Source organism: Schistosoma haematobium, chromosome 3 (assembly GCF_000699445.3).
Source record: "Schistosoma haematobium chromosome 3, whole genome shotgun sequence".
In the NCBI taxonomy this organism is placed as follows: domain Eukaryota; kingdom Metazoa; phylum Platyhelminthes; class Trematoda; order Strigeidida; family Schistosomatidae; genus Schistosoma; species Schistosoma haematobium.
The window spans coordinates 21,813,016-21,834,593 of record NC_067198.1 but is presented as its reverse complement, the minus strand read 5'-3'; the positions used below and the strand labels follow the sequence as shown (position 1 = coordinate 21,834,593).

The window sequence follows — 21,578 nt, the reverse complement described above, 5'->3', positions numbered from 1 at the left end:
TGCTTAGTTTGTATTTGAATTGATGTTGCCTGTAATAGGAATGAAGTAAAAACCTTAGTACTCTATTCCATGAAATTACTGACTTATTTTTAGCTTTATAAGAGAGAAACCCATGAGTGGCTCAAACGAAGCTACAATATAAAATATAGAGTACATGCTTAATTCATCTTTTTCCAACAGTAACTATTTTAATACTATTGTGTTTCTCATTATCTGAGTATTGTGGTATTTCGGGATACAATAGTGTAGGTCAAAGTGTAGTGAGTAGCGGTATTCCTAAGTACGAACCTTATTTCATACAGCGTTGTATCTAAAACTATTAAAGATGTCCAGTCCTGAAATACAGCTTAAGAGAAATGAAATCAATATTAATACAGATGCATTTCCGTTACATCAAGTGATCTAGTATGGACTGTACTCGTAGGCTTTCGATACATTTTCAATAATATTTTGGCTTAGTAACGAATAATTAGTCCATAGATTCCAATGATTGTAACTGATATATAATCCATTGATTAATATTTTCGGTTGGTGTACTGAGGCCATTGTCGAAACGCTTCAATCTTTTTACTCCAGTTATGGTGCCAGTAAAGAAGAGGATAATCGTCTCGTTCACTGTATTGAAGTCGGGGTTGCGAAATATTACCATAGTGCACGGACGTATTAAAGACTACTAGTAGTTTTCGTCAGCTACATTGATCTAAACAGCGACTCGTATTGTTATACATTCCTCATCACAATTGTAATGATATAAAATTACGTGAACAGTTCAACTTAATGACTAGAGAACTGATAATGTTGCAGCTACTATAAGCTTTTTCATACTTGTTGCTTACATATATAAAATTTAGCTGAATGAAACCGAGCAATAATTAATAAATTGTATTACCGAGTGACGAAACTATTTATCAATAATTCTTTATGTACGAATAAGTAAATCGTTGACCTTTAAATTCAGACTAAACCTTAGTTATGTTTCAAAGATTTCTTTTAGCAATAGACGTGCAAGCGACTGGAATCGAAACGTATGCTTTCTGAAATTAATTATTATTTATTCCATTTAAACACAAACACTGGTACAAGGGGGTACCAAATATATATGCGCCACACTTCATCATCCGATTTGTGCGAGGGCTGAGATACTGTCCGGGCGCCCAAACTGGAATCAATCACTATCAGATTGCTTTTTATAACCTGAAAGTTGTAAACTTTGTCTCTTCATGCATTTGAAGTATGTGATCATACAGCAGCATGACTTTGTTTTCCGGTTAAAAACCAACCCGCAATCATTGATGCTATAGTATCAATTGGTTTAAGAAATAATATACGTAGAGATGACCACTACATCAGAGTGACAGCTACGACTGAATTATGGGGAGAAAACGAATCTACGTGAATACAATCGTAAAGACGAGTAGGATAGATGTTATACTTGGAAAATTTGAATCCCTAATGACAGATAAAAAAAAACATGTGTAAAGCTTAGTCTTGTTTCACATCTAGTTACAAGAGAATATGTGGACAATAGCAATCACTTATATAAAACCAAGGAATTAACCAAGGTCCATAGACACATCTTCATCGCTTGTGTGCAGCGATATGTTAGGAGCGTTAGCAGATTTTTCTCTATAATTAACATCCAACTGAAGCACCGATTTGTTAGGCTTTAACGTCTCACTTGGTGCCATTTTAAAACGAATCCGGTTGGATCCTGGGAGACTTCCTGGTCCAGCAGCAGTCATAAGGTTTTCAGGAAGAGTATCTGGAATATCTAAAGCAATAGCAAGAGTAAATAGAATTCCTTGAGTTCTCTAAATTCAGCGACTGGATTTTAGGAAAATTGTAGCAAACATATAAAGGTTTATTATTCATCTTCATACGTAATATACAGTAATCGTAAACCCATAGTTGAATCTTTGTTTTGATTAGATCACTCAGGTACATTAAATGATTTATACTCTATTTTGAGCAAGAGCTATAGATTCACTGTGCGACCGGGAATGGTATTAATCTATTCTGATAAATAATCGAAAATGTGTACATCGGCAAACACGGCATACACACCGTGACCATTTAAACAATGTTTCCTGTCAATTGAATTCTGAATCTAGCATCACAGTAGTCTGTAAAGTCTATAAAGCCTTTAAAATGTCTTAAAAGGCAATGACATTTTACCAACGCTCCTGGCACTATGAATTACATAGAAGCGATGGTGACAACTATGATGTTCTATACTTGCATATCACAACATCCATAGGATTTTTATGCAACGCCAGCGTGCCATAACTCATCTGGATAAGAAATGAAATCTCCAATGATAGAATCTGAACAGTCAAATAAAATTTAAAGTGTAAGTAAGGTATCGCACCAAATTTTACATAGTAAGCCATAACAAGTATGAGATTAGAAATGGATCCTGACTGGTATATTAGTGTTTTTCAAGAGAAATTGTCCCGTCAAGATTTTTATTAGAAACGTGCAGCTCCTTGTATGCGAGAGGCACCTTCTTCTCCATGATAAAAATACAGCAGCACATATCCCAAAGCTAATATTTCTACCCAGCTTCCATCCAATGTGTTTCAAGTATTTTAGGCACCGCCAGACTGTATTTTATTTTCACAGTCACTTGAAAGATCCTTTAACTCCCGATGCAGAGCCTAAATAGTCAAATGACTTTTCTGGCTGTCGTTCTTTTAGCAAGATTCTTTTCTACGGGATAGAGTTGCCAATCTCATCCATAACCCTTCTTTACTCGGGCTTTGGACCGGTAGTGACTCTATAAGGGCTCCACGCTACTCCATACCCCTATTATTTGCTGACGCTAGGTGGAAAAACAGTAGAAGCAGTCAATCTGTGGGACAGAAGCTGTTTGTTCATCATGGCTTTAGGAGAACTCATGAAAATCATGCAACTCAGTGGCATGAGATTTTATTATAATTTAGAATAGAAACTGATAGTCATGCATGTGTAGTTTCCCTTAATTGCGCTGTATGTTTTAATATATACTATTCTTTTATATTTACTAATTGATTAATTATATTGACAGTCGATATTCTGTGAGTAGAAATCTGTGTGCATACACCGTAATAGTGTATATCTATTTTCCCGCATTCATTTAATATAGAAAATAAAAAGGCTGGTCGATTCAATTCACCCTTACCTTTTCCAACTTTATGATTCGAAGCATAAATTCCTTTCCCCGTTAACGCTTCAATACATACATTCAGCATTGTAGAAGCCACATTGCTAGAAGTAGACCCACAGCTCGATGGTTGGACCCCAACAGACCGGTGAAGATAGTCTACTGCAACTTCAAAGTTACCATTGATTGCATGCAACATTGCCAAGCACGCAAGTGTTGTTGGAGACTCAGGCACTAAGCGAAGTGCAAGTTCATGCATAGCTATTGCTTGGCTGTAAAGTCTAACTCAGTTCAAATAAAAGGGTTTTAACATATTTATGTAAAAGTACAGCGAACTAAGTAGTTAGTTATATACTAAATATACCAATACACTCAACAATCATATGTACAACTTTTTGTCCTAATTATCTACAAATAATCATAATGACCGAAAATTGAAATGCCGCGATGAAAAACATATACAGACTGGTCAGGTGACTCAAGATAGATCTAAGCATTTTTGACTCATTCAGACAAAGAATGATAGTTATATTCCTTATTACAAGACAGCGTGAGCTTATTAATACTATTGGTATTGCGACAATATTTCGTGAGATTTGATTAAGGGTATTATTTCTCAAACGATTGTGATACGAAGTTTTCTTATATAAAATTTCAACGAAATAACACTGCGGTTGTGTCTTTATTGACAGTTTTTTTGTTTATGTTCGCGTGATTACTTGACAAAATATTTTACTGCCAAGAATAACCGTTATTCTGTTTTATACATGTGTTATTAGTTAGGCAAGTAATGTTTTTCACATATAACTAAATAACACTACACTTGCATTATATTCTCAAGTACAATTAAATCTTATTTAACAACAGTTAAACAGCTTAAACAAATATCACTAGATATGGTCTGTTTATATCTACTAAATTGTGTGAGTCTTCAACTGACAAAAAACCTGTTGGAATAAGATACTAATATTTAAAACATTGTAGACATAAAATTTCATTTACCCCATTTTCCTATAAGAATGTGCTAAATTATTAACAAGAGGCTCCCAGAAAGGCGAAGGAACTTGTCCACTTAATTCACAAGCCTTTTCATAAGCTCGAACTAGGAATCTTGTAGCGTCTACATATCTAAAAAGGAGTATAGAAAAAGTTACTAATGAATTGTGATGAAGTAACAAAAATCTTTTAGTACTATTCTAATTAGTTCTGAATTTTTGGGTTATGGCTTAATCGGTTACAGTCTTTAACTTTCAACCACTTGATCAAAGGTTAACATCCCCTGTGGCAGTGTCTGTCATTGAAAGGTGTACCTCAGAAGTGCATAAACCTTGTGAAAGCTTTTTACTCAAACACTACTATTCGAGTCAGAACTTATGGCGAACTGTCATCTGATTTCGCAACCTCAAGTGATGTCCGACAAGACTATCCAATATCTCCATTTCTAATACTGTTGAAAAGAAATAAGGGTTTAATCCTAAGTAAACCTGACAAAGGAGCTGGTGTAGTACTACTTGACCGCCAAGAATATTTGGATAAAATGAGGTTAATTCTAGAGGATGGTACTAAATTCTCCAAACTTAAAGAAGTTGATAAAACATTGCAAATCGAAAAACAGCTAACAGATGTTGCTAAAAATCTTAAGAATAAGGGGATAATAACCCAAGATTTATATAATAACATACGTCCCATGGGTTCAACAATCCCGCGCTTATATGGACTACCGAAAGTACATAATCCGGGTTTACCGTTACGACCTATTTTGGATATGTCAAGTTCACCATACCACAGAATCGCCAAATGGTTAGCGGAAAAATTGGAACCGGTTAGAAGGCAAGTATGTAAATATTCTATTCATGATACTTTTTAATTTATTGATCGTATTAAGGACGTTAATACTTCCGAAAAAACACATGTTCTCGCTTGACGTTAATTCTTTGTTCACTAGCGTACCTTTAACCGAAACGATATGTTATATATGTGAGTATATTGATTCTAACAACATAGATCTAGGTTTGCCTACTGAACACTTGAAAGAACTATTGTTATGCTGTAGTTTTAATGTCCAGTTCAGTTTCAATGATGAAATATACAGACAAAGGGATGAGATTGCAATGGGGTCTCCGCTGGGTCCAACTTTAGCAAACTGTTTCATGACAAAAGTAGAAAACGACCAACTCCGTTCAATGATCAATCGATTCCACCTATACGTGAAATACATGGACGACACGTTTGTCGTTTGTGACAATAATATTGATTTAGATGATATTCTACATACCTTTAATTCATGCCACCCTTCCATAGACTTCACCTTAGAAAGGGAACGAGACCAATCAATTCCTTTTCTCGATGTACGTCTGATGAGAAAGAGTAATGGTTCTTTAAAAAGATCCATCTTTAGAAAACAAATATGGAATGACCAGCTAACCAACTTCTATAGCTGATTTCCGTTAAGTAGGAAGAGAAACCTTATCCATTCTTTATGTTATCGAATACATCAGATATGCAGTACGGAATGCATTAACGAAGAACACGCATTCCTCAAGAAAACCTTGACGGAAAATAGTTACCCGGAACGGTTCATAGAAAAGAATATGAATAGAAGTAGTTACGACAAGAAATCTAGTTGTTCCGTTCCGAAGAAAAGCCTTTATATAAGTCTGGAATTAAAAGGTGGTCGAACATCAGACGTTATCAAAAATCGTCTAACAACAACTATTAGAAGAACATTTAACGCGGCAAAACTGCGAATAACCTTCACTAGTAGGAACTTATTTTCTGTATCCATAAAAGATAAGCTTCCGCGTTTGGTCGCCTCCATGTGCATCTACCAGTTCACCTACTCTTGTGGAGCAAGGTACATTGGCCGTAGCCAGCGCTCGCTTTTAACTCGGATACGGGAACATATCCCAGCTTGGTTCTATAAGGGTGGAAGGAAAGCAGTTAGGAGTTCTATACTTGAACACCTAATCGACTATAACCATTCTACAGATCCACAAATTGATTTTAAGGTTGTTTATATGATTCGTTCAAATCTACCCAGATTTCTTCGTATCCAACTCTTAAAAATAGCCGAAGCTCTTACCATCCAGGAGCTTAAACCAGAACTATGCGTACAAAAGAAGTACGTCTTATCGTTACCTTGGCCTTAATTATTTTGATTATCCTATTATTATTATTGTCATTATTGTGATTACTGCATTCCCCCCTTTACTTATGTCTTATATTCCCATTGTTTTATTCGTAAATACTCATCATATCACCTTATTTATTTTTCACACCTCTATGACTTTTAATTATTATATCAAAAACATTTTAATCATCTTATTATATTCACTAAATCTATTGTTATTATTCGTATTACGTAATCTAGTGTTACAACCTTTTTTATTAACTGTGTTCACATATCCTCACAGAATCAGTACTTTTACAAAAACAAAATTTTCATATATATACGATTGTACAGCTTGATAATAAATTCGTTGAAAAGAGATCCCTTCGCTGAACTTCGTGTTTTAATCTCCATTTCTGTTTAGTTCCATCATATACCTACTGCTGGGAATAACGTTAGTTAGTTTTAATCTTTTTTATACCTTACTACCACTGAAGTAATTACTTCTATGAATTTGGTGTTTATCTTGCTGTGCTGATGAGGTATGGCAACTTGGACCGATGCATATATGTTCCTGGTCCTACGTTGTAGCTGACTGACTAAAATCCCCTGTCCAATTGTTTAGGTTTAGACACTTGAATAGTAACCTGTAGCCCTGCTCTTCCAATAAACGTGGCTAACAGTCGAGAATATAAACTAGTAATTGACGAGTTACACTAATCATTTTTTTGAATTATGTAAATATATATTTTTCATCAAAGGGTTACATGAAGATACATCACAAACTAATATGTTGACTGTTACGCCATCAAGTGAATTAAGAAAACCCAACACATTTAAGGGAATAAATAAAATTAAACCAAATCCCTTTAGATACGATTATGCCCTTTAAGCTGAACAGCTTAAGTACAAACAGTAGTATTACCATTGGCTTTAAAAAGAAGCTAATTATTTAGGACAAACACTTTTTTAACGGACAGATTTGTTCTATTCGACAAACATGCACAATGACAAAAGCTAAACTATCCAGCTTTAGATTATTGATTCAATAACTCACTACCAATTATGATATATCACCTAAATACTGAATATATTTTGTTTTTACCTTTATTATTAAGATCTTACTAAGACTTTAACTAAACTAAGAAGAAACAGACGTTCAGCGCCTCCAGGTTTTCAATGGTGGTCTAGTTTAAATCGACTCATGAACCGGACTGTCGAATTACTACAACCTCCACAACCCCCTATTCTGATAAAGAAGATTAATTAAATCCATTTAAGATTATAGTTTAAATATTAAATGAATACTCTATGCAAAAAGCTGAAACGAAGAGTTAGCGATCTCGAACAGTTGAGACCATTACTCACCTACTATTTTCCAAATATGTTTATGTTGTCAGAGTATAATGATATCCTATTGATATAAAACTGCTTACTTATGTGCACTTAGGAATATGGAGTCATTTAAGGCTATTGGAACAACTTTAAAAGAAAAATGATTATAGACTCAAGACTTGCAACCTTAGATTTTAAAGGGCAACAAACAATAGATCACGCGACAGTTGAACACAAATGAAGGAACATATTCAACAACAGATGTGACAAACAGTTCAATATAAATCGTCTCCAGTGCCTGAGATAGTCAATACAATTCAAAATCATAATTGTACACTTTATGCATCGGTTACCAATGCTAGCCCAGAAAATCTATGACGCTTGGTTGAGAAATAAGAAATTCATGTGCCATAACATGGTGATTGATTCAATAGAAATGATATCAAAAACGTTAACGATAGAAGTAATACAAAAAAAATAAACATAATTCACGCACAAAGTTTGCTTACTTTTGTGATTCAAAAGCCAATGTGCCCAGTTCATGTAAAACAAAAGGATCACTTGGACTAATTAAATAGGCTTGATTAAGAAATCGTTCAGCTAGATTGCGATTATTGCTAGCACTGTATTCAATACCAATATACATAATAGGAATATGCGAACTATACAGCGTCAAGATAAAAGAAAACGAACAACAGTGATTACTATTACGAATAACTCATATAGATTGAGATTTTTAATTATTATAGAAGCAACTTTAATTACAAACGCACTAACAACGGGTAGTGAAGTTGTTCGATTTTTTGTCACAATTACTGTTAAAAAATTCACCTTTGACTAAGTAGCTATAAGGCTTTAGAACAACTTTCGCTAACGGAGGTTTAACAGTGCTGTGCTTCATCGTCTAAAACGTGAAGATGTAAAGAAAGCCTGAGTTCCAATAACACTGAAAACTTCCTGCGATTCCATAGCTGTTCATTTTCAACCAGGACTGAACTACAAGCTCTCAAATTTTATCTATAAGTTTACAAATACGTTCAACTACTGGGTTTTTTAAAATGATTGGCTTATTCAGTCGTAATCAACTCGTTTCATATCACAACGTTTTGTTACATATTCTACAAGCTGTGTGTTACGACATGAGAAATAACGATATATCACCAAAATCAGACCATTCTATCTATTGGAATCTGGCCCAGAAACGAGCAAGTATTGACGGCTACAATCTAACAGGCATATTTTATAATATCACCAAAAAAAGTCAGTAGTTTGTTAAAAAACGAAGGAATCGAATTCAAGTCTAAAATAAACAACAATTTTCATATGTAGTAATTTGTTCATTTGAAGAACTGAAAGAACAGATGGCTATTTGTTTCATATGTAATCTCAAGTTACTCTAATGGTTATCGTATTGTGATACTCCATGGTTCTGAGATATAAAGTTTATAAAACAAACAAGAATCTGGCCTTCCGGAAAGTTATGTATTAGTAAAAGATCACGGTTATCGGAGTGATGAAAAATTTATGATGTTGAATTGGATGACTTACTTAGATGCCACGTAATTTTGTACTACCGAGAGATAAAATTTTTCACAGGTATCGTTGCAAAAAGGATGGGTGTATGTATGCTGATTATGTCATTGCTTTAAAACTCCATGAACAGATCTTTTGATAGATTCAGATGAAGAATGAGATATTACAAATGATCAAGTTTACGATTAGTGATCACCATGTAAAAAATGAGCACAGTCCACGTACAATAGCTTCAAAAAGTTTACAATATAATTGTAATAAATGTATGATATGCATTAAATCCCTACTAGACGTACCATTCCCAAAGTGGATATTAGTGGAGTCCCAGAAAATAAGTCCTAACGTTATGGTAAACGATAATTTAAGAAGTCGAATTGTGTTCTGCCCACTTAGATCTGACTTATTGTTGTAAAGAAATGAAAAACTTTCAATGTATTCTTAATTTAAACCTACCCTCGAATAACTTGAGCAGCTGTACAATAGGAAGCAATAGCTTGATCATGTTCACCATCAGCAGCAAATGCATGCCCAAGTGTAAGCCATATAGGACCATATCTTCTATCTAATTGTGAAGCCTTCCTAAAAATTAAATAACATACCGAAACAGTCATTCATAAGTAAAAAATTAAGCAATACATATAGTATAATAATTCAATGTCTGAGCAATTACTTACACAAGATGTCGTCTTGCAAGTTCATTCTTCTTAATGCACAGATAATAACAACCCACCGCAAACCAGGCAAGCTATAAAAAAAGAAATCTATCTCGAATACCAAAGCTAACTTACTGCACTTGACGGATAAACATCCATAAGTTTATGAGATACTTTGAATAACTCTTTAGAAGTAAAACTATAAAAGTCTATGAAAAATCATGTAGATACCATTTGCTTTTTCTAATTCTTTTAAAACAGAAATATGAATTGGCAAACATGCAAGATTAAATGGATCTGATTGCATTAATCTAAAGAAAGAAAAAATATTGATGTTATATTACTGTTCTTATTTGTTTTATACCTGGATGTAATATCGTAGCATTCCTGAAATCGACAAACATCTAACATACGTCCAGCTTTATTAACAATAACGTCGACATTGTTGGTCAATGAGTCAAATTCACCAGGTACCTTAGTTTCTGATACTGAATTCTTTTAGACAAAGAAATATTTTCAAAAACAATTACCTTGTTTAGTTTATCTTTGTAAAGAAATTCAGCCAATTTGCTCATCAACGGATTGAGATGATCAGTGAAATTCAATTCGGTTAGTAAAGCAGATTCTGTTACCAGATAAATAGAACCCCAATTATTACTATCATTACTCACCTTCTTCTGAGCTAATTGATTGAAAGTGTACAAGTTTTTCGAAGGCTTCATAACATGTTACGTCAAGAAGTAAAGCTTCTTTATAAAATTGCGTTGCCAAAGATCTGTTTTCCATTAATTCATATAACTTTCCCTTCAATAATGCAATACTACTATGAAGCTAAGAAATATCAAGATAGGATATTCAACGAATAGTAAACTACTTGTTCTGTACTAAAACCGCTTATTAAACTGTCTGATACAGTATTCGATTGTTTTGTGGAATCATCATTTACAGCATTCTGACAGTCTGTTGATATACATAGTTGTTTAGATAAAGAACCAGCGACCAGTGACGTTATATTGGAGTTGAAATCGGTAGAATTACAATCAGACTGTTCGAGAAATTCAAGAGCCTTTTTGTATTCTGAGCAAGCGTAATAACACTGGGCAATGAAATAACGACAAACAAGTGATTGCTAGGTTGTTTTTTAAATATCCCAGTTAACGTACTTTTAACTCCTTACAATTTTGAATTAAAGCTATTGCACGATGATATTGTCGACTATAATACAGGGCTTTGGCATAAAGTAATACATCTTCTGAACGATCTAAATTAGTTTGTTGAATGAATTTGAGATTATTCCATACATCTTTCTAGACAAACAAGTTTGTCGGCCCAATAACATGCTGTTAAGTACTGCTGCTGTAAAATTTACCATTAAACAGGAAAAATCTCTCAAGATATATAATTATGGTAGTTATTATAAATTAATTTATAAGAATATAATGAGTTGTAATACATATAAGCAAACAAAATTAGATTTCCATCGGGCTTTGCTCTAATATACCGTAATGTTTACGTGCATATTTGAGTAAACAGTAACCATGGAATAGATTATCCTATGCTCGTTTGTTCCCTTTTAGTTCCTTTCGTAAGATTCATTACTATTCGATTATCTGCACGATTCGCATTGAGTGATTTTAACGTTTATTCTTCTGAGCTTTGACCTACCTACGTTTACACATTGATTTGAGCTGTTGTTTTTTATCATTAACAATACACTTGTCACCTTACTATCAACTTATACCTTCTATATATTATGTTTAGTTAGGTAGTCTATTTCTAACGTTTCTAGACCTATTGTAAGTTGTGAAGCGTCACTAATTCATTTTTCCGTTTGTCGTGACATTGCAAATATGCCGTTTTATCGTCATAAACAATCCATCCCATGCTCAAACTATTTTGTATTACTAAATCGTAGACTGTAATTTGTGAAAGAAACTTCGGAAGACTAGGTACGACAAAAACAAGAATTATTTACTGAAGATTGTATAAACATTACAAACTAACCATATTAATAGTGAGTTCACTGATCACGCAAAATTGCTACTGTAAAATCCAACCGATTAAAAAAGTAGATGCTTACCTTACTCTGTCCTAAGCCTAAATTATGACACTTAAGACAGAATGTAACCACCAACTTTTCGAAATCTTAAGTACTATGATTCAGACAATCAATACTAAAACTATGAAGGGATAATACGCAAGTGGATAAGACGGACTGAAGCATGACACTCAGTAGTTGGGAGCAGAAATATTGGTTAGCTACAACTATGAGCATGGGTTTTACAGCAGTGTGAAACTACTACAGAGTTTTCCTGATTTAGGTGCAAAACAACTCTTCTTAAACTTGATCTTACTAACCACTTCTAGTGTTACATTATCCTGAATAATTAGTGGAACTGGACGGTTATTAACCAACGGAAAGTCTTTATCGGTGAACTTTCAAGTTCAAGTGTACAAAACCTGGTCAATCTGGTTTGGCGAGCTTTGGTGTTAATGATAATAAATACAATACATGTTCATAAGTGCAAATAAATGGGTTAGGTTGATGAGTGATAAATACACTGTAAACCATTGCTCAAAATTATCAAATGAATGTCACCTAAACAGATATTGGATGCATGATTATTTCTCTTTAATTCAGACTAAGTTTATGTGTTGAATTCATTGTGACATTTTATCCGTCGTCGTCCAACCACGGTATTTCTTATCAGTTGGAACTATCATGAAGCTCATATTCTCAAATCAGCTCAGAAAACTATACCTGGTTTTTATAATGTAAATAATAGGGATATATTTGATGGAATCGAAATTCATCTTACGATCTATGGCGAAGATACGCTTACGAAATTACATGTTGGACAAAAGTTAGTGTTTCCAATAAAACGAATTTGATGTTACTGGAGAGCACTAACTCACATGATCAGTTATGACCCGACCGTTGCTACCACTTTGACGTTGTGGTCGAGCTTGCCTAGCGTGATAGACCGATTGGGTTATACTGGCTGGAAAGATCGTTCCTCAAGGTCCAACTATGTCAGGTAGGTCGGTTGGCGAACGTTAAGACTAAAAGCAGTAAACTCAAGGTCCGAGGGCAAAGTCGGACTGCTAACTGTACAGAGGTGTGACGGCAGTAAGGTGTTTCCCTCAGACAACCAGCATAACAGCGATGCTGCCTCCTCACAAGGGAAGGCTGGGGGTTAGAAAAGGTCGACCCTATAAATACATACTTCGCCTTATCCCACAGATATCCGTATCCGTCAGTAAGGTCTCAGGAAGTACGGAGTTAACACAAAAAGTACCCACAGCGAAAACTATGATTTATGGACGAACCAATTAGGTATACGATAAGAGGTCTTTGAGTAAGTGTAATTTCTAACCCTAACCATCAACTGTAAATCACAATTCTAATTCCCCACACTGATTTATAACCCTCGTTTGGTCCTAGTTATTAGGTGGACACTCTAGTGTCGCTCAAAGGTCGTTCATAAATTAGTCTCACTGTACCCACAAAAAGGTCGTGTGACCGACCTTGTCCCTTGAGCACTGCGGTCATGTTCTCAGGTCGTTAAGATCAGCTCTAACGTAATTTCCTTTTCAGGTACCTGTAGAAGAACCCTTCCACAGTGTGAGCAACCGGGAATTGACAAGCGCCCCATACTTCTAACCGCACTCAAAGCCACTGTGTTCATTATTAATTTCCCTCTTCTGTGACCAGTTATGAACACCGATTGCAGTGATCTAAGTATTCCAACACTAAGTCTTCGGAGTTTTTGCTGACTTTGAACTTGATCTGAGAGAATAACAATGAGAAACCCTTCGCTAGATAGTTAAGGGTTAGTAACTGGGGGTGTTATAAGGCCTTTTGAATTTAATGAGTAAACTGGAAGATATGAACTTCTGTCGAAGTGGTCTTATATTAGTTTTCAGAATACAGAATGGTGTTTTTGTTTACATTTGTTATATGTTTATATGTACGAACGATCATTTGTGAAAAAAGTTCCGATAGTCCGAAAACAGAAGTTGGATAGTCTGGGTCTGATCAAGTGTTCATTACCACTCTCTGTACTAATGCGATTCTCCGCAACAACAAGCAATATTGAAAATCCTGGGTTATGACTCAACACCAGAACGTAATATCTACAGAGCGGAGAACTCGGAGGACTGACAGAAGACAATTTCTCGTGTACCCACCTCTGAAAATATTTGGACATAAGTAATTGTGATTTCGAATGACAAGGTCGTCATTTATTGGCCACTGGAATAGTCAATAAAATTATGGAACTTATCCCAGTAGTCAACAGTTATTAATCACTACCCAATCTCCTTATTTTGGGGAAATCTGCAAAAGTTTAGGAGTTCTGTGCCATTTTCCCAGGATTTTCTATAGCGGCTTCCGCGAAATTCCCTCAAAACGGATAAGAAATTTCCCCAAATTTGAGAGATTGGGCGTTTGACAAGTTTGCTCACAAGTAACACTACATGATCACTTATAAACACCCAAAATAAGTAGGATTCAGCTTAAATCATACTATAAAAACTAACCAACTCCATGTTTGACAAAACATGTTTCCGTAGAACATCTGACAGACACATAACACCACCTCTAAAAGGCGCGGGCAATCAACGGTAATATCCAATATTTGTTACGTAGAGAATGAAAGATAAAATTCCTGTTTCTAATGATTTTTGGCATAATACACCAATATCACTCGGTTATGAGCTCAGATTTTATTCTAAAAACAACAAAAACCTATAAATGACGAGTGAATTTATCCGCTACGCAACCATGTAATCTTATTGTATCGCATAGGGTCATCTGTGAGTTCAAGCAACCACAGATTTTGTCATTTCATAATGTATTTTTAATTAAATAACTAGATTATGTTGTTAAGTTTTCTCAGTTTTTAATTTTTATTCGTCACATCCTACTACGTTATACTGTACGTTCATTGCACGCTGGAATGATATCTCAAGTCATAGTGAGTTTAATCACATAGTTGATTGTTTCCAGATAGACCGTCACTGCATAATGTTACTGAAGAAAGGTTTGTTGTACTGTAAACTATGTTTCTATGAACAACTGACTGTTGTCTTCAGTCGGAAAGCAATATATATATATATATATATATCCTTCGTCTTCTGTTAGGTAAGTTCAACTGGCCTATATTTCGTTTTTTGGTTTTATCGGCTTAATTATGTACATTTAACTACTTTGAGCAACATGTCTGTGCAAATGAAACAATAAATATGACACTTGCTTAGTTTAGTATTCTTGGTTGTCGTATAATTCAGTTTAGTTGAAAGAATTGTGGTATACCTAAGTATAGTGCTTGAAGCCTGTAACGAAACAGATCAGTTTAGTAAGTAGAGCTGCCTGTTTCTAATGCGTGTACTGATTCAAATAAGTTTGATTAAAAATAGGAAAAAAATGTGCCTTTGATGCTGTTGCTGTCATATATTATAGGATAGCTTTAAGTATGTTTGTTGTTTATTTCCAGACTGTACATCTATCACTAACCATATTTCATGATCACTGTCATCAAACGAATTTCCCCAGCAATAACATCGGTAACAAGATAGCCAAGCGTCTGAGCTTTTAGTTGCCCGTAAAACAGCAGTATACAGTCTTAGAAGATGAGTGTTCTGTGTCTCAATTAAATGCAGCTGGCTGTGGACAAATGTTAAGAATCTTTTTGACATCTGGGACTTTTAGTTTATCAGACACTAACTCTGCTTATATGTTTTCCTGTTAAACTAGACGCAGATGCATAGGAATACTTAAATGGGAGCAAAATAATAACAGCATTGCAATACGGTACTAAGCCCATGTTATGCTTTGCACAAGTAATAGTAGCTGGCCTTATATAATATTCATGAACTCAAGGTAAATCACAACTGCATAAACTCTTTGCTAAAAATATGTAATTTGGTTACTTATCTATTCCACATTTCTGACGAAATTCATCACTATTTTTCCATTTAGAATGCAACAGGAGTGAGCCTTCACAGATCCTAAGAACTGTTTCGCCCTTAGAGCTATGGCCCTATGGAACTGTTTACAGGAGACCCAACTAACAGCAGATTATAAAAAGGATGCTGGACGTCCATTTCAGTCTCATAACCACTTCCAGTATTTTTTGACTTCTTTTACTCTTTCGTTTGGAAAAAAACAACAAAAACTGCAGCTTAACATTAACAATACAACTTTTAAAGGGGAACTTGGTTTAAACCTTTGTTTGATATTCGATTCTTAATGTAAGTTCTTGAATAAATTTTTGAATCTAATGCTACTTTGTTTTATCTGCTTGAAGATGACTCAGGTATTCAGTGTTTGACAACGCTTCTACCAGTAACACCTAATATAATTCGTAACCACCCAGAGAAATCAAAAGACAGAGTCGAGGAGATCGGAAGAGTGTATTTGGCGATAACCAAAATATCGGAATTCTCTGATCTAATCTGACTAGCGATTATGGTTGATGTTGAGCACGGCGTTACCACACGTGATCTGGTGCGGATGCCTGACCGAGCGCCTTCAGCTAGATGAGTCCTCTAAAACATGTGGTCAGCATCCAATGTCGGAAAATTACAGGGCTATTTATTTTGGGGATTTATTTACCACTACAGATCACTCCCCCCCTAGTGGGTTTGTGATGACCCTAAGACGTGGTCAGCCAGAAGTTTAAACCCAGCGAGTTTGTCGTTGGTAAACACTCTTCTGATAGCTTGATAGGATTAGCAGCGTCTGGTCGTCTTTCCATACTATACGGGACCGAGGTACAACATAGTAAAAAAAGAAAACGTACAATGAAAATTTCACTTCCTCCTGAACGTCATCGTTCTTTTCCAGCCGGCCTGGGAAACAAAAAAGAAAATGTAAGTGCATGTCGAAATATACTCGTATGTGCGTAAAAATACAATGTCGGCGAAAAAAATTGGAATATAAACTAATATACACGTAATATCGTTAAAAAAATTTATAATGCTTCTTTTTGTTTTTTTTGGAATAAAAATAAAAATATGTAAGCATATTAAAATTTTTTTTTAATATATTATATATCGTAAAAAGAAAGATCGAGATAATATTAGATGCCTAGTAGTGCCTTAAGTGCAATAGTCGTTCAAATGTTCTGGAAATCTAACTCTTCTTCCAGAACGCGTCGTTTCAAGTTTATTTTCAGATAAATTTGGAGTATCATTGCGTGTGTTGGTTGTCGATTGAGGAATTATGAGTGGAGTCGTGTCGTTCGATTGTACCGAAGGAAAGTCGACGTGAATAGGATTTCCTTCTAGATACGCTGCTTTTAAGCGATCGATGCTGATGCTATCGTTTGTTCCGTTCTTATCGATTATATAGTACTTAGACCCACGTTGAAGAACTTTGAAAGGTCCTTCGTACGCTGATTCGAATGGTCGTCTATGTGGGTCTCGACGAACGAAAACGTGTGTACTATATCGTAAGTCAGGTTGGACGGAAACATCGGTTGATTGAGGTCGAGTGGAAGCAAGTTTAACTGAACGCATTGCGTTTGTAAGCCTGTTCGTGTAGGAGGTTAGATCCATGCTCATTGAAGAGGATGAAAGGTCCACGAACTCTCCTGGAAGTCGAAGTGTCGTTCCATAAACGAGTTGAGCGGCGGTGTATCCAGTGTCAGCTTTCACTGCATTGCGGATACCTAGTAAGACGAGTGGAAGAGCGTCAGTCCACTGTGAAACGTTTGCAGCTGATAGTCAAGCTTTTAGCTGTCGGTAAAAGCGTTCTACCAACCCGTTTGCTTGTGGGTGGTAGGCAGTCGTTCGGAAGCGAGTGGTTCCTAAAAGTGTGGTCAGACGACGGTAAAGTTCAGATTCAAACTGACGTCCGCGGTCTGTAGTGATGGTTGAAGGGCAGCCGAAGTTTGCTACCCATCGTTCGACGAAGGTGCGGGCCACTGTTTCAGCAGTGATGTCCTTGATAGGTACTGCTTCTGGCCATCGAGTGAAACGGTCTACGCAAGTTAAGAGGTTAGAGTATCCATTTGAATCTGGTAAAGCTCCTACCAAATCCAGATGAACATGGACGAAACGAGCATCGGGAGTTTTAAATGAGCCTAAGGGAGATTTATCGTGTCTGATGACCTTAGATTTTTGGCAGCTTACACAGGAGCGTGTCCACTCCCTCACGTCTTTATTCATGCCAGTCCAGCAAAACCGTTCTGCTATAAGTCTGATGGTTGCACGAACACCTGGATGCGAAAGTTTGTGCAATGTGTTGAAGACATTGCGTCGATAATGTTTCGGCACGATTGGGCGATCCCTACCCGTAGATGTGTCACAAAGTAAGGTTTCCTTACCTGTTCCCATCTGTTTGATGCGTAGTTTAAGGGATGTAGACGATTACTCGTGCTGAAGATCAGTGTCTTCTTTTTGAAGCTCGGCGAGTTTAAGAAGGTCGATTCCTTGGAAACTGTTCAAAAAAGTTATGTGAGACAAAGCGTCTGCAACTACATTGTTTGCTCCAGAGATGTGTTGAATGTCTGAAGTAAACTGCGAAATGTAGTCCAGTTGTCGAGACTCACGGGGAGAGTACTTGTCTGAAGGAGAGCTTAGAGAGAAGGTGAGTGGTTTATGGTCAGTGAAAAGAGTGAATTCACGACCTTCGATGTAGTGTTGAAAATGTCGTACAGCACAATACATAGCTAGGAGTTCCCTACCGAATGTGCCGTACCTCGATTCGGTGTCTAGCAACCTTCTAGAGGAGAATGCCAAAGACAGCCAGGAGTTGTTAACCCATTGTTTTAAGACTCCTCCGATTGCCGAGTCGGATGCGTCTACTGCGATGCTAATGGGTGCTTAAGTGTCCTGATGTGCAAGCATTATCGCTTTTGCGATCAGTTCCTTAATTGTGGAGAATGCTTTTCGTGCGGTGTCGTCCAAATGAATGGATTTCGCACTTCCACGAAGTTGATCGGTAAGAGGCTTCAGAAGTAATGCGCATTTCGGTATAAGCGTCTATAGAAACTTACCAGGCCGTTAAACGTGCGTAATTGCTTGACAGTGGTCGGTTCTGGGTAATCCAGAATGGCCGCCACTTTGGTTCTAAGGGGTCGGATACCTTGAGCATCGATAGTGTGTCCTAGGAAGTCTAACGAGTCGGTTCCGAATTGGCATTTCTGAACGTTTACAGTTATGCCATGTTTTTGTAGTCGTTCGAAAACAAGATCCAGATGCTTGAGATGTGTTTCTCTGTCCGGACCTGCGATTAGACAGTCGTCAACATACGCATGTACGAAGTTGAGTCCTCGAAAAACGTCGTCTATGAATCTTTGGAATGTTTGAGCAGCGTTCCTTAGACCGAAAGGCATTCGCAAAAATTCATAGAGTCCGAAGGGAGTTATGATAGCTGTTTTCGGTATGTCGTCAGTAGCCATAGGGATTTGGTTATACGCTTTAACCAAGTCGATTTTCGAAAAGACAGTTGTACCTTTCAAGGTAGCTGTCAAATCGTGAATGTGAGGCAACGGGTAACGATCGGGAATGGTTTTCGCGTTCAATCGCCGATAGTCACCAGTTGGACGCCAATCGTTGCTGTCCTTTTTAGGGACCATGTGCAACGGAGATGCATATGGGCTACTTGACGGTCGTATGATTCCTAAATCTATCATGTGATCGAATTCGTTTTTCGCTAACCTTAGCTTTTCAGGAGCTAGTCGTCGTGCTTTAGAGAATACAGGTGGTCCTGTAGTCGTGATGTGATGTGTAACATTGCTGGTTACACACGGTAATCTCGGTTGCGTTTGTTGTATCCCAGGGTACTTATCGAGTAATGGTTGATAGAGTGGGTCTATCATATGTTTAACTGTGACTGGGGATACTCTACAACCAGTAAAAGAAGTTACGCAAACGGACAAATTAGTGTTTCCGTCTACTAGCCTCCGTTTGCGCGTGTCGATGATCAGATTATGGTGTTGTAGAAGATCCACACCAATGATTGGCATAGAAACATCTGCAACAACGAAAATCCAGTGAATGGGTTTGCGTAAACCCACGTTAAGGTAAACGTACCTTTTGCCATACGTAGCGATCGGTTTTCCGTTTGCCGCCTGTAAGTTTAGAGCCGATTCGTTAAGCCGGTCGTTAGGATTTGCTGGGAGAACGCTTACTTCTGCGCCAGTGTCGACGAGGTAGCGAACTCTCGTTGTCACATCTGTGACGTATAACAGACGGCTATGTTTGCCGGCTACGGTTGCCGTTAACGCGTGCCGGCTTGGAAGTTTCCCGAGTTGTTTATCGAGTCATTCGGTTTCGTGTTGGGAAAATTGCAGGGTTTTCTGCAATTTCTGGAAAACTTTCCATACTGGTTATGATACCAGCACCAGTCGGGGTTATCCGTCTCTCGTGGTCTAGAGACAGATCGCTTACGTGAAATGCTTCTACGTGGGCTGTGTGAGTGATTACGGTCGTTACGAAGATTAAGATAACGCGTGAGTGTATGACATAACTCGGTTATGTCATTCTGAGTCGTCTGAGGCTTTTCTTTGACTGAAAATACCTCGGCAGTAGAAGATTTCGTAATTTCTAAGATACGATCGGGTAATCCAGAATGGCCGCCACTTTGGTTCTAAGGGGTCGGATACCTTGAGCATCGATAGTGTGTCCTAGGAAGTCTAACGAGTCGGTTCCGAATTGGCATTTCTGAACGTTTACAGTTATGCCATGTTTTTGTAGTCGTTCGAAAACAAGATCCAGATGCTTGAGATGTGTTTCTCTGTCCGGACCTGCGATTAGACAGTCGTCAACATACGCATGTACGAAGTTGAGTCCTCGAAAACGTCGTCTATGAATCTTTGGAATGTTTGAGCAGCGTTCCTTAGACCGAAAGGCATTCGCAAAAATTCATAGAGTCCGAAGGGAGTTATGATAGCTGTTTTCGGTATGTCGTCAGTAGCCATAGGGATTTGGTTATACGCTTTAACCAAGTCGATTTTCGAAAAGACAGTTGTACCTTTCAAGGTAGCTGTCAAATCGTGAATGTGAGGCAACGGGTAACGATCGGGAATGGTTTTCGCGTTCAATCGCCGATAGTCACCAGTTGGACGCCAATCGTTGCTGTCCTTTTTAGGGACCATGTGCAACGGAGATGCATATGGGCTACTTGACGGTCGTATGATTCCTAAATCTATCATGTGATCGAATTCGTTTTTCGCTAACCTTAGCTTTTCAGGAGCTAGTCGTCGTGCTTTAGAGAATACAGGTGGTCCTGTAGTCGTGATGTGATGTGTAACATTGCTGGTTACACACGGTAATCTCGGTTGCGTTTGTTGTATCCCAGGGTACTTATCGAGTAATGGTTGATAGAGTGGGTCTATCATATGTTTAACTGTGACTGGGGATACTCTACAACCAGTAAAAGAAGTTACGCAAACGGACAAATTAGTGTTTCCGTCTACTAGCCTCCGTTTGCGCGTGTCGATGATCAGATTATGGTGTTGTAGAAGATCCACACCAATGATTGGCATAGAAACATCTGCAACAACGAAAATCCAGTGAATGGGTTTGCGTAAACCCACGTTAAGGTAAACGTACCTTTTGCCATACGTAGCGATCGGTTTTCCGTTTGCCGCCTGTAAGTTTAGAGCCGATTCGTTAAGCCGGTCGTTAGGATTTGCTGGGAGAACGCTTACTTCTGCGCCAGTGTCGACGAGGTAGCGAACTCTCGTTGTCACATCTGTGACGTATAACAGACGGCTATGTTTGCCGGCTACGGTTGCCGTTAACGCGTGCCGGCTTGGAAGTTTCCCGAGTTGTTTATCGAGTCATTCGGTTT

At 37.2% G+C, this 21,578-nt stretch overlaps 1 protein-coding gene across 2 annotated transcripts; it reads right to left on the bottom strand.

Annotated features, from left to right (window-relative positions):
* Positions 1-991: 991 nt before the first annotated feature.
* On the bottom strand, positions 992-14,400 carry CDC16_1 (anaphase promoting complex subunit cdc16). Of its 2 annotated transcripts, XM_051213274.1 has the most exons (15): positions 14,315-14,400; positions 11,074-11,128; positions 10,936-11,033; positions 10,647-10,901; positions 10,444-10,603; positions 10,303-10,397; positions 10,137-10,267; positions 10,004-10,083; positions 9,908-9,957; positions 9,794-9,864; positions 9,573-9,698; positions 8,096-8,248; positions 4,145-4,270; positions 3,161-3,423; positions 992-1,771 (listed from the first exon to the last, which is right to left on the bottom strand). In XM_051213274.1, the coding sequence occupies exons 1-15, from the start codon at positions 14,363-14,365 to the stop codon at positions 1,554-1,556; spliced, it is 1,932 nt and encodes a 643-aa protein (XP_051069238.1). In that variant the 5' UTR covers positions 14,366-14,400; the 3' UTR covers positions 992-1,553. The 2 variants fall into 2 exon arrangements, with proteins under 2 accessions (XP_051069238.1, XP_051069239.1); XM_051213275.1 differs by having other exon boundaries at positions 10,936-11,128; positions 14,315-14,397.
* Positions 14,401-21,578: the final 7,178 nt, after the last annotated feature.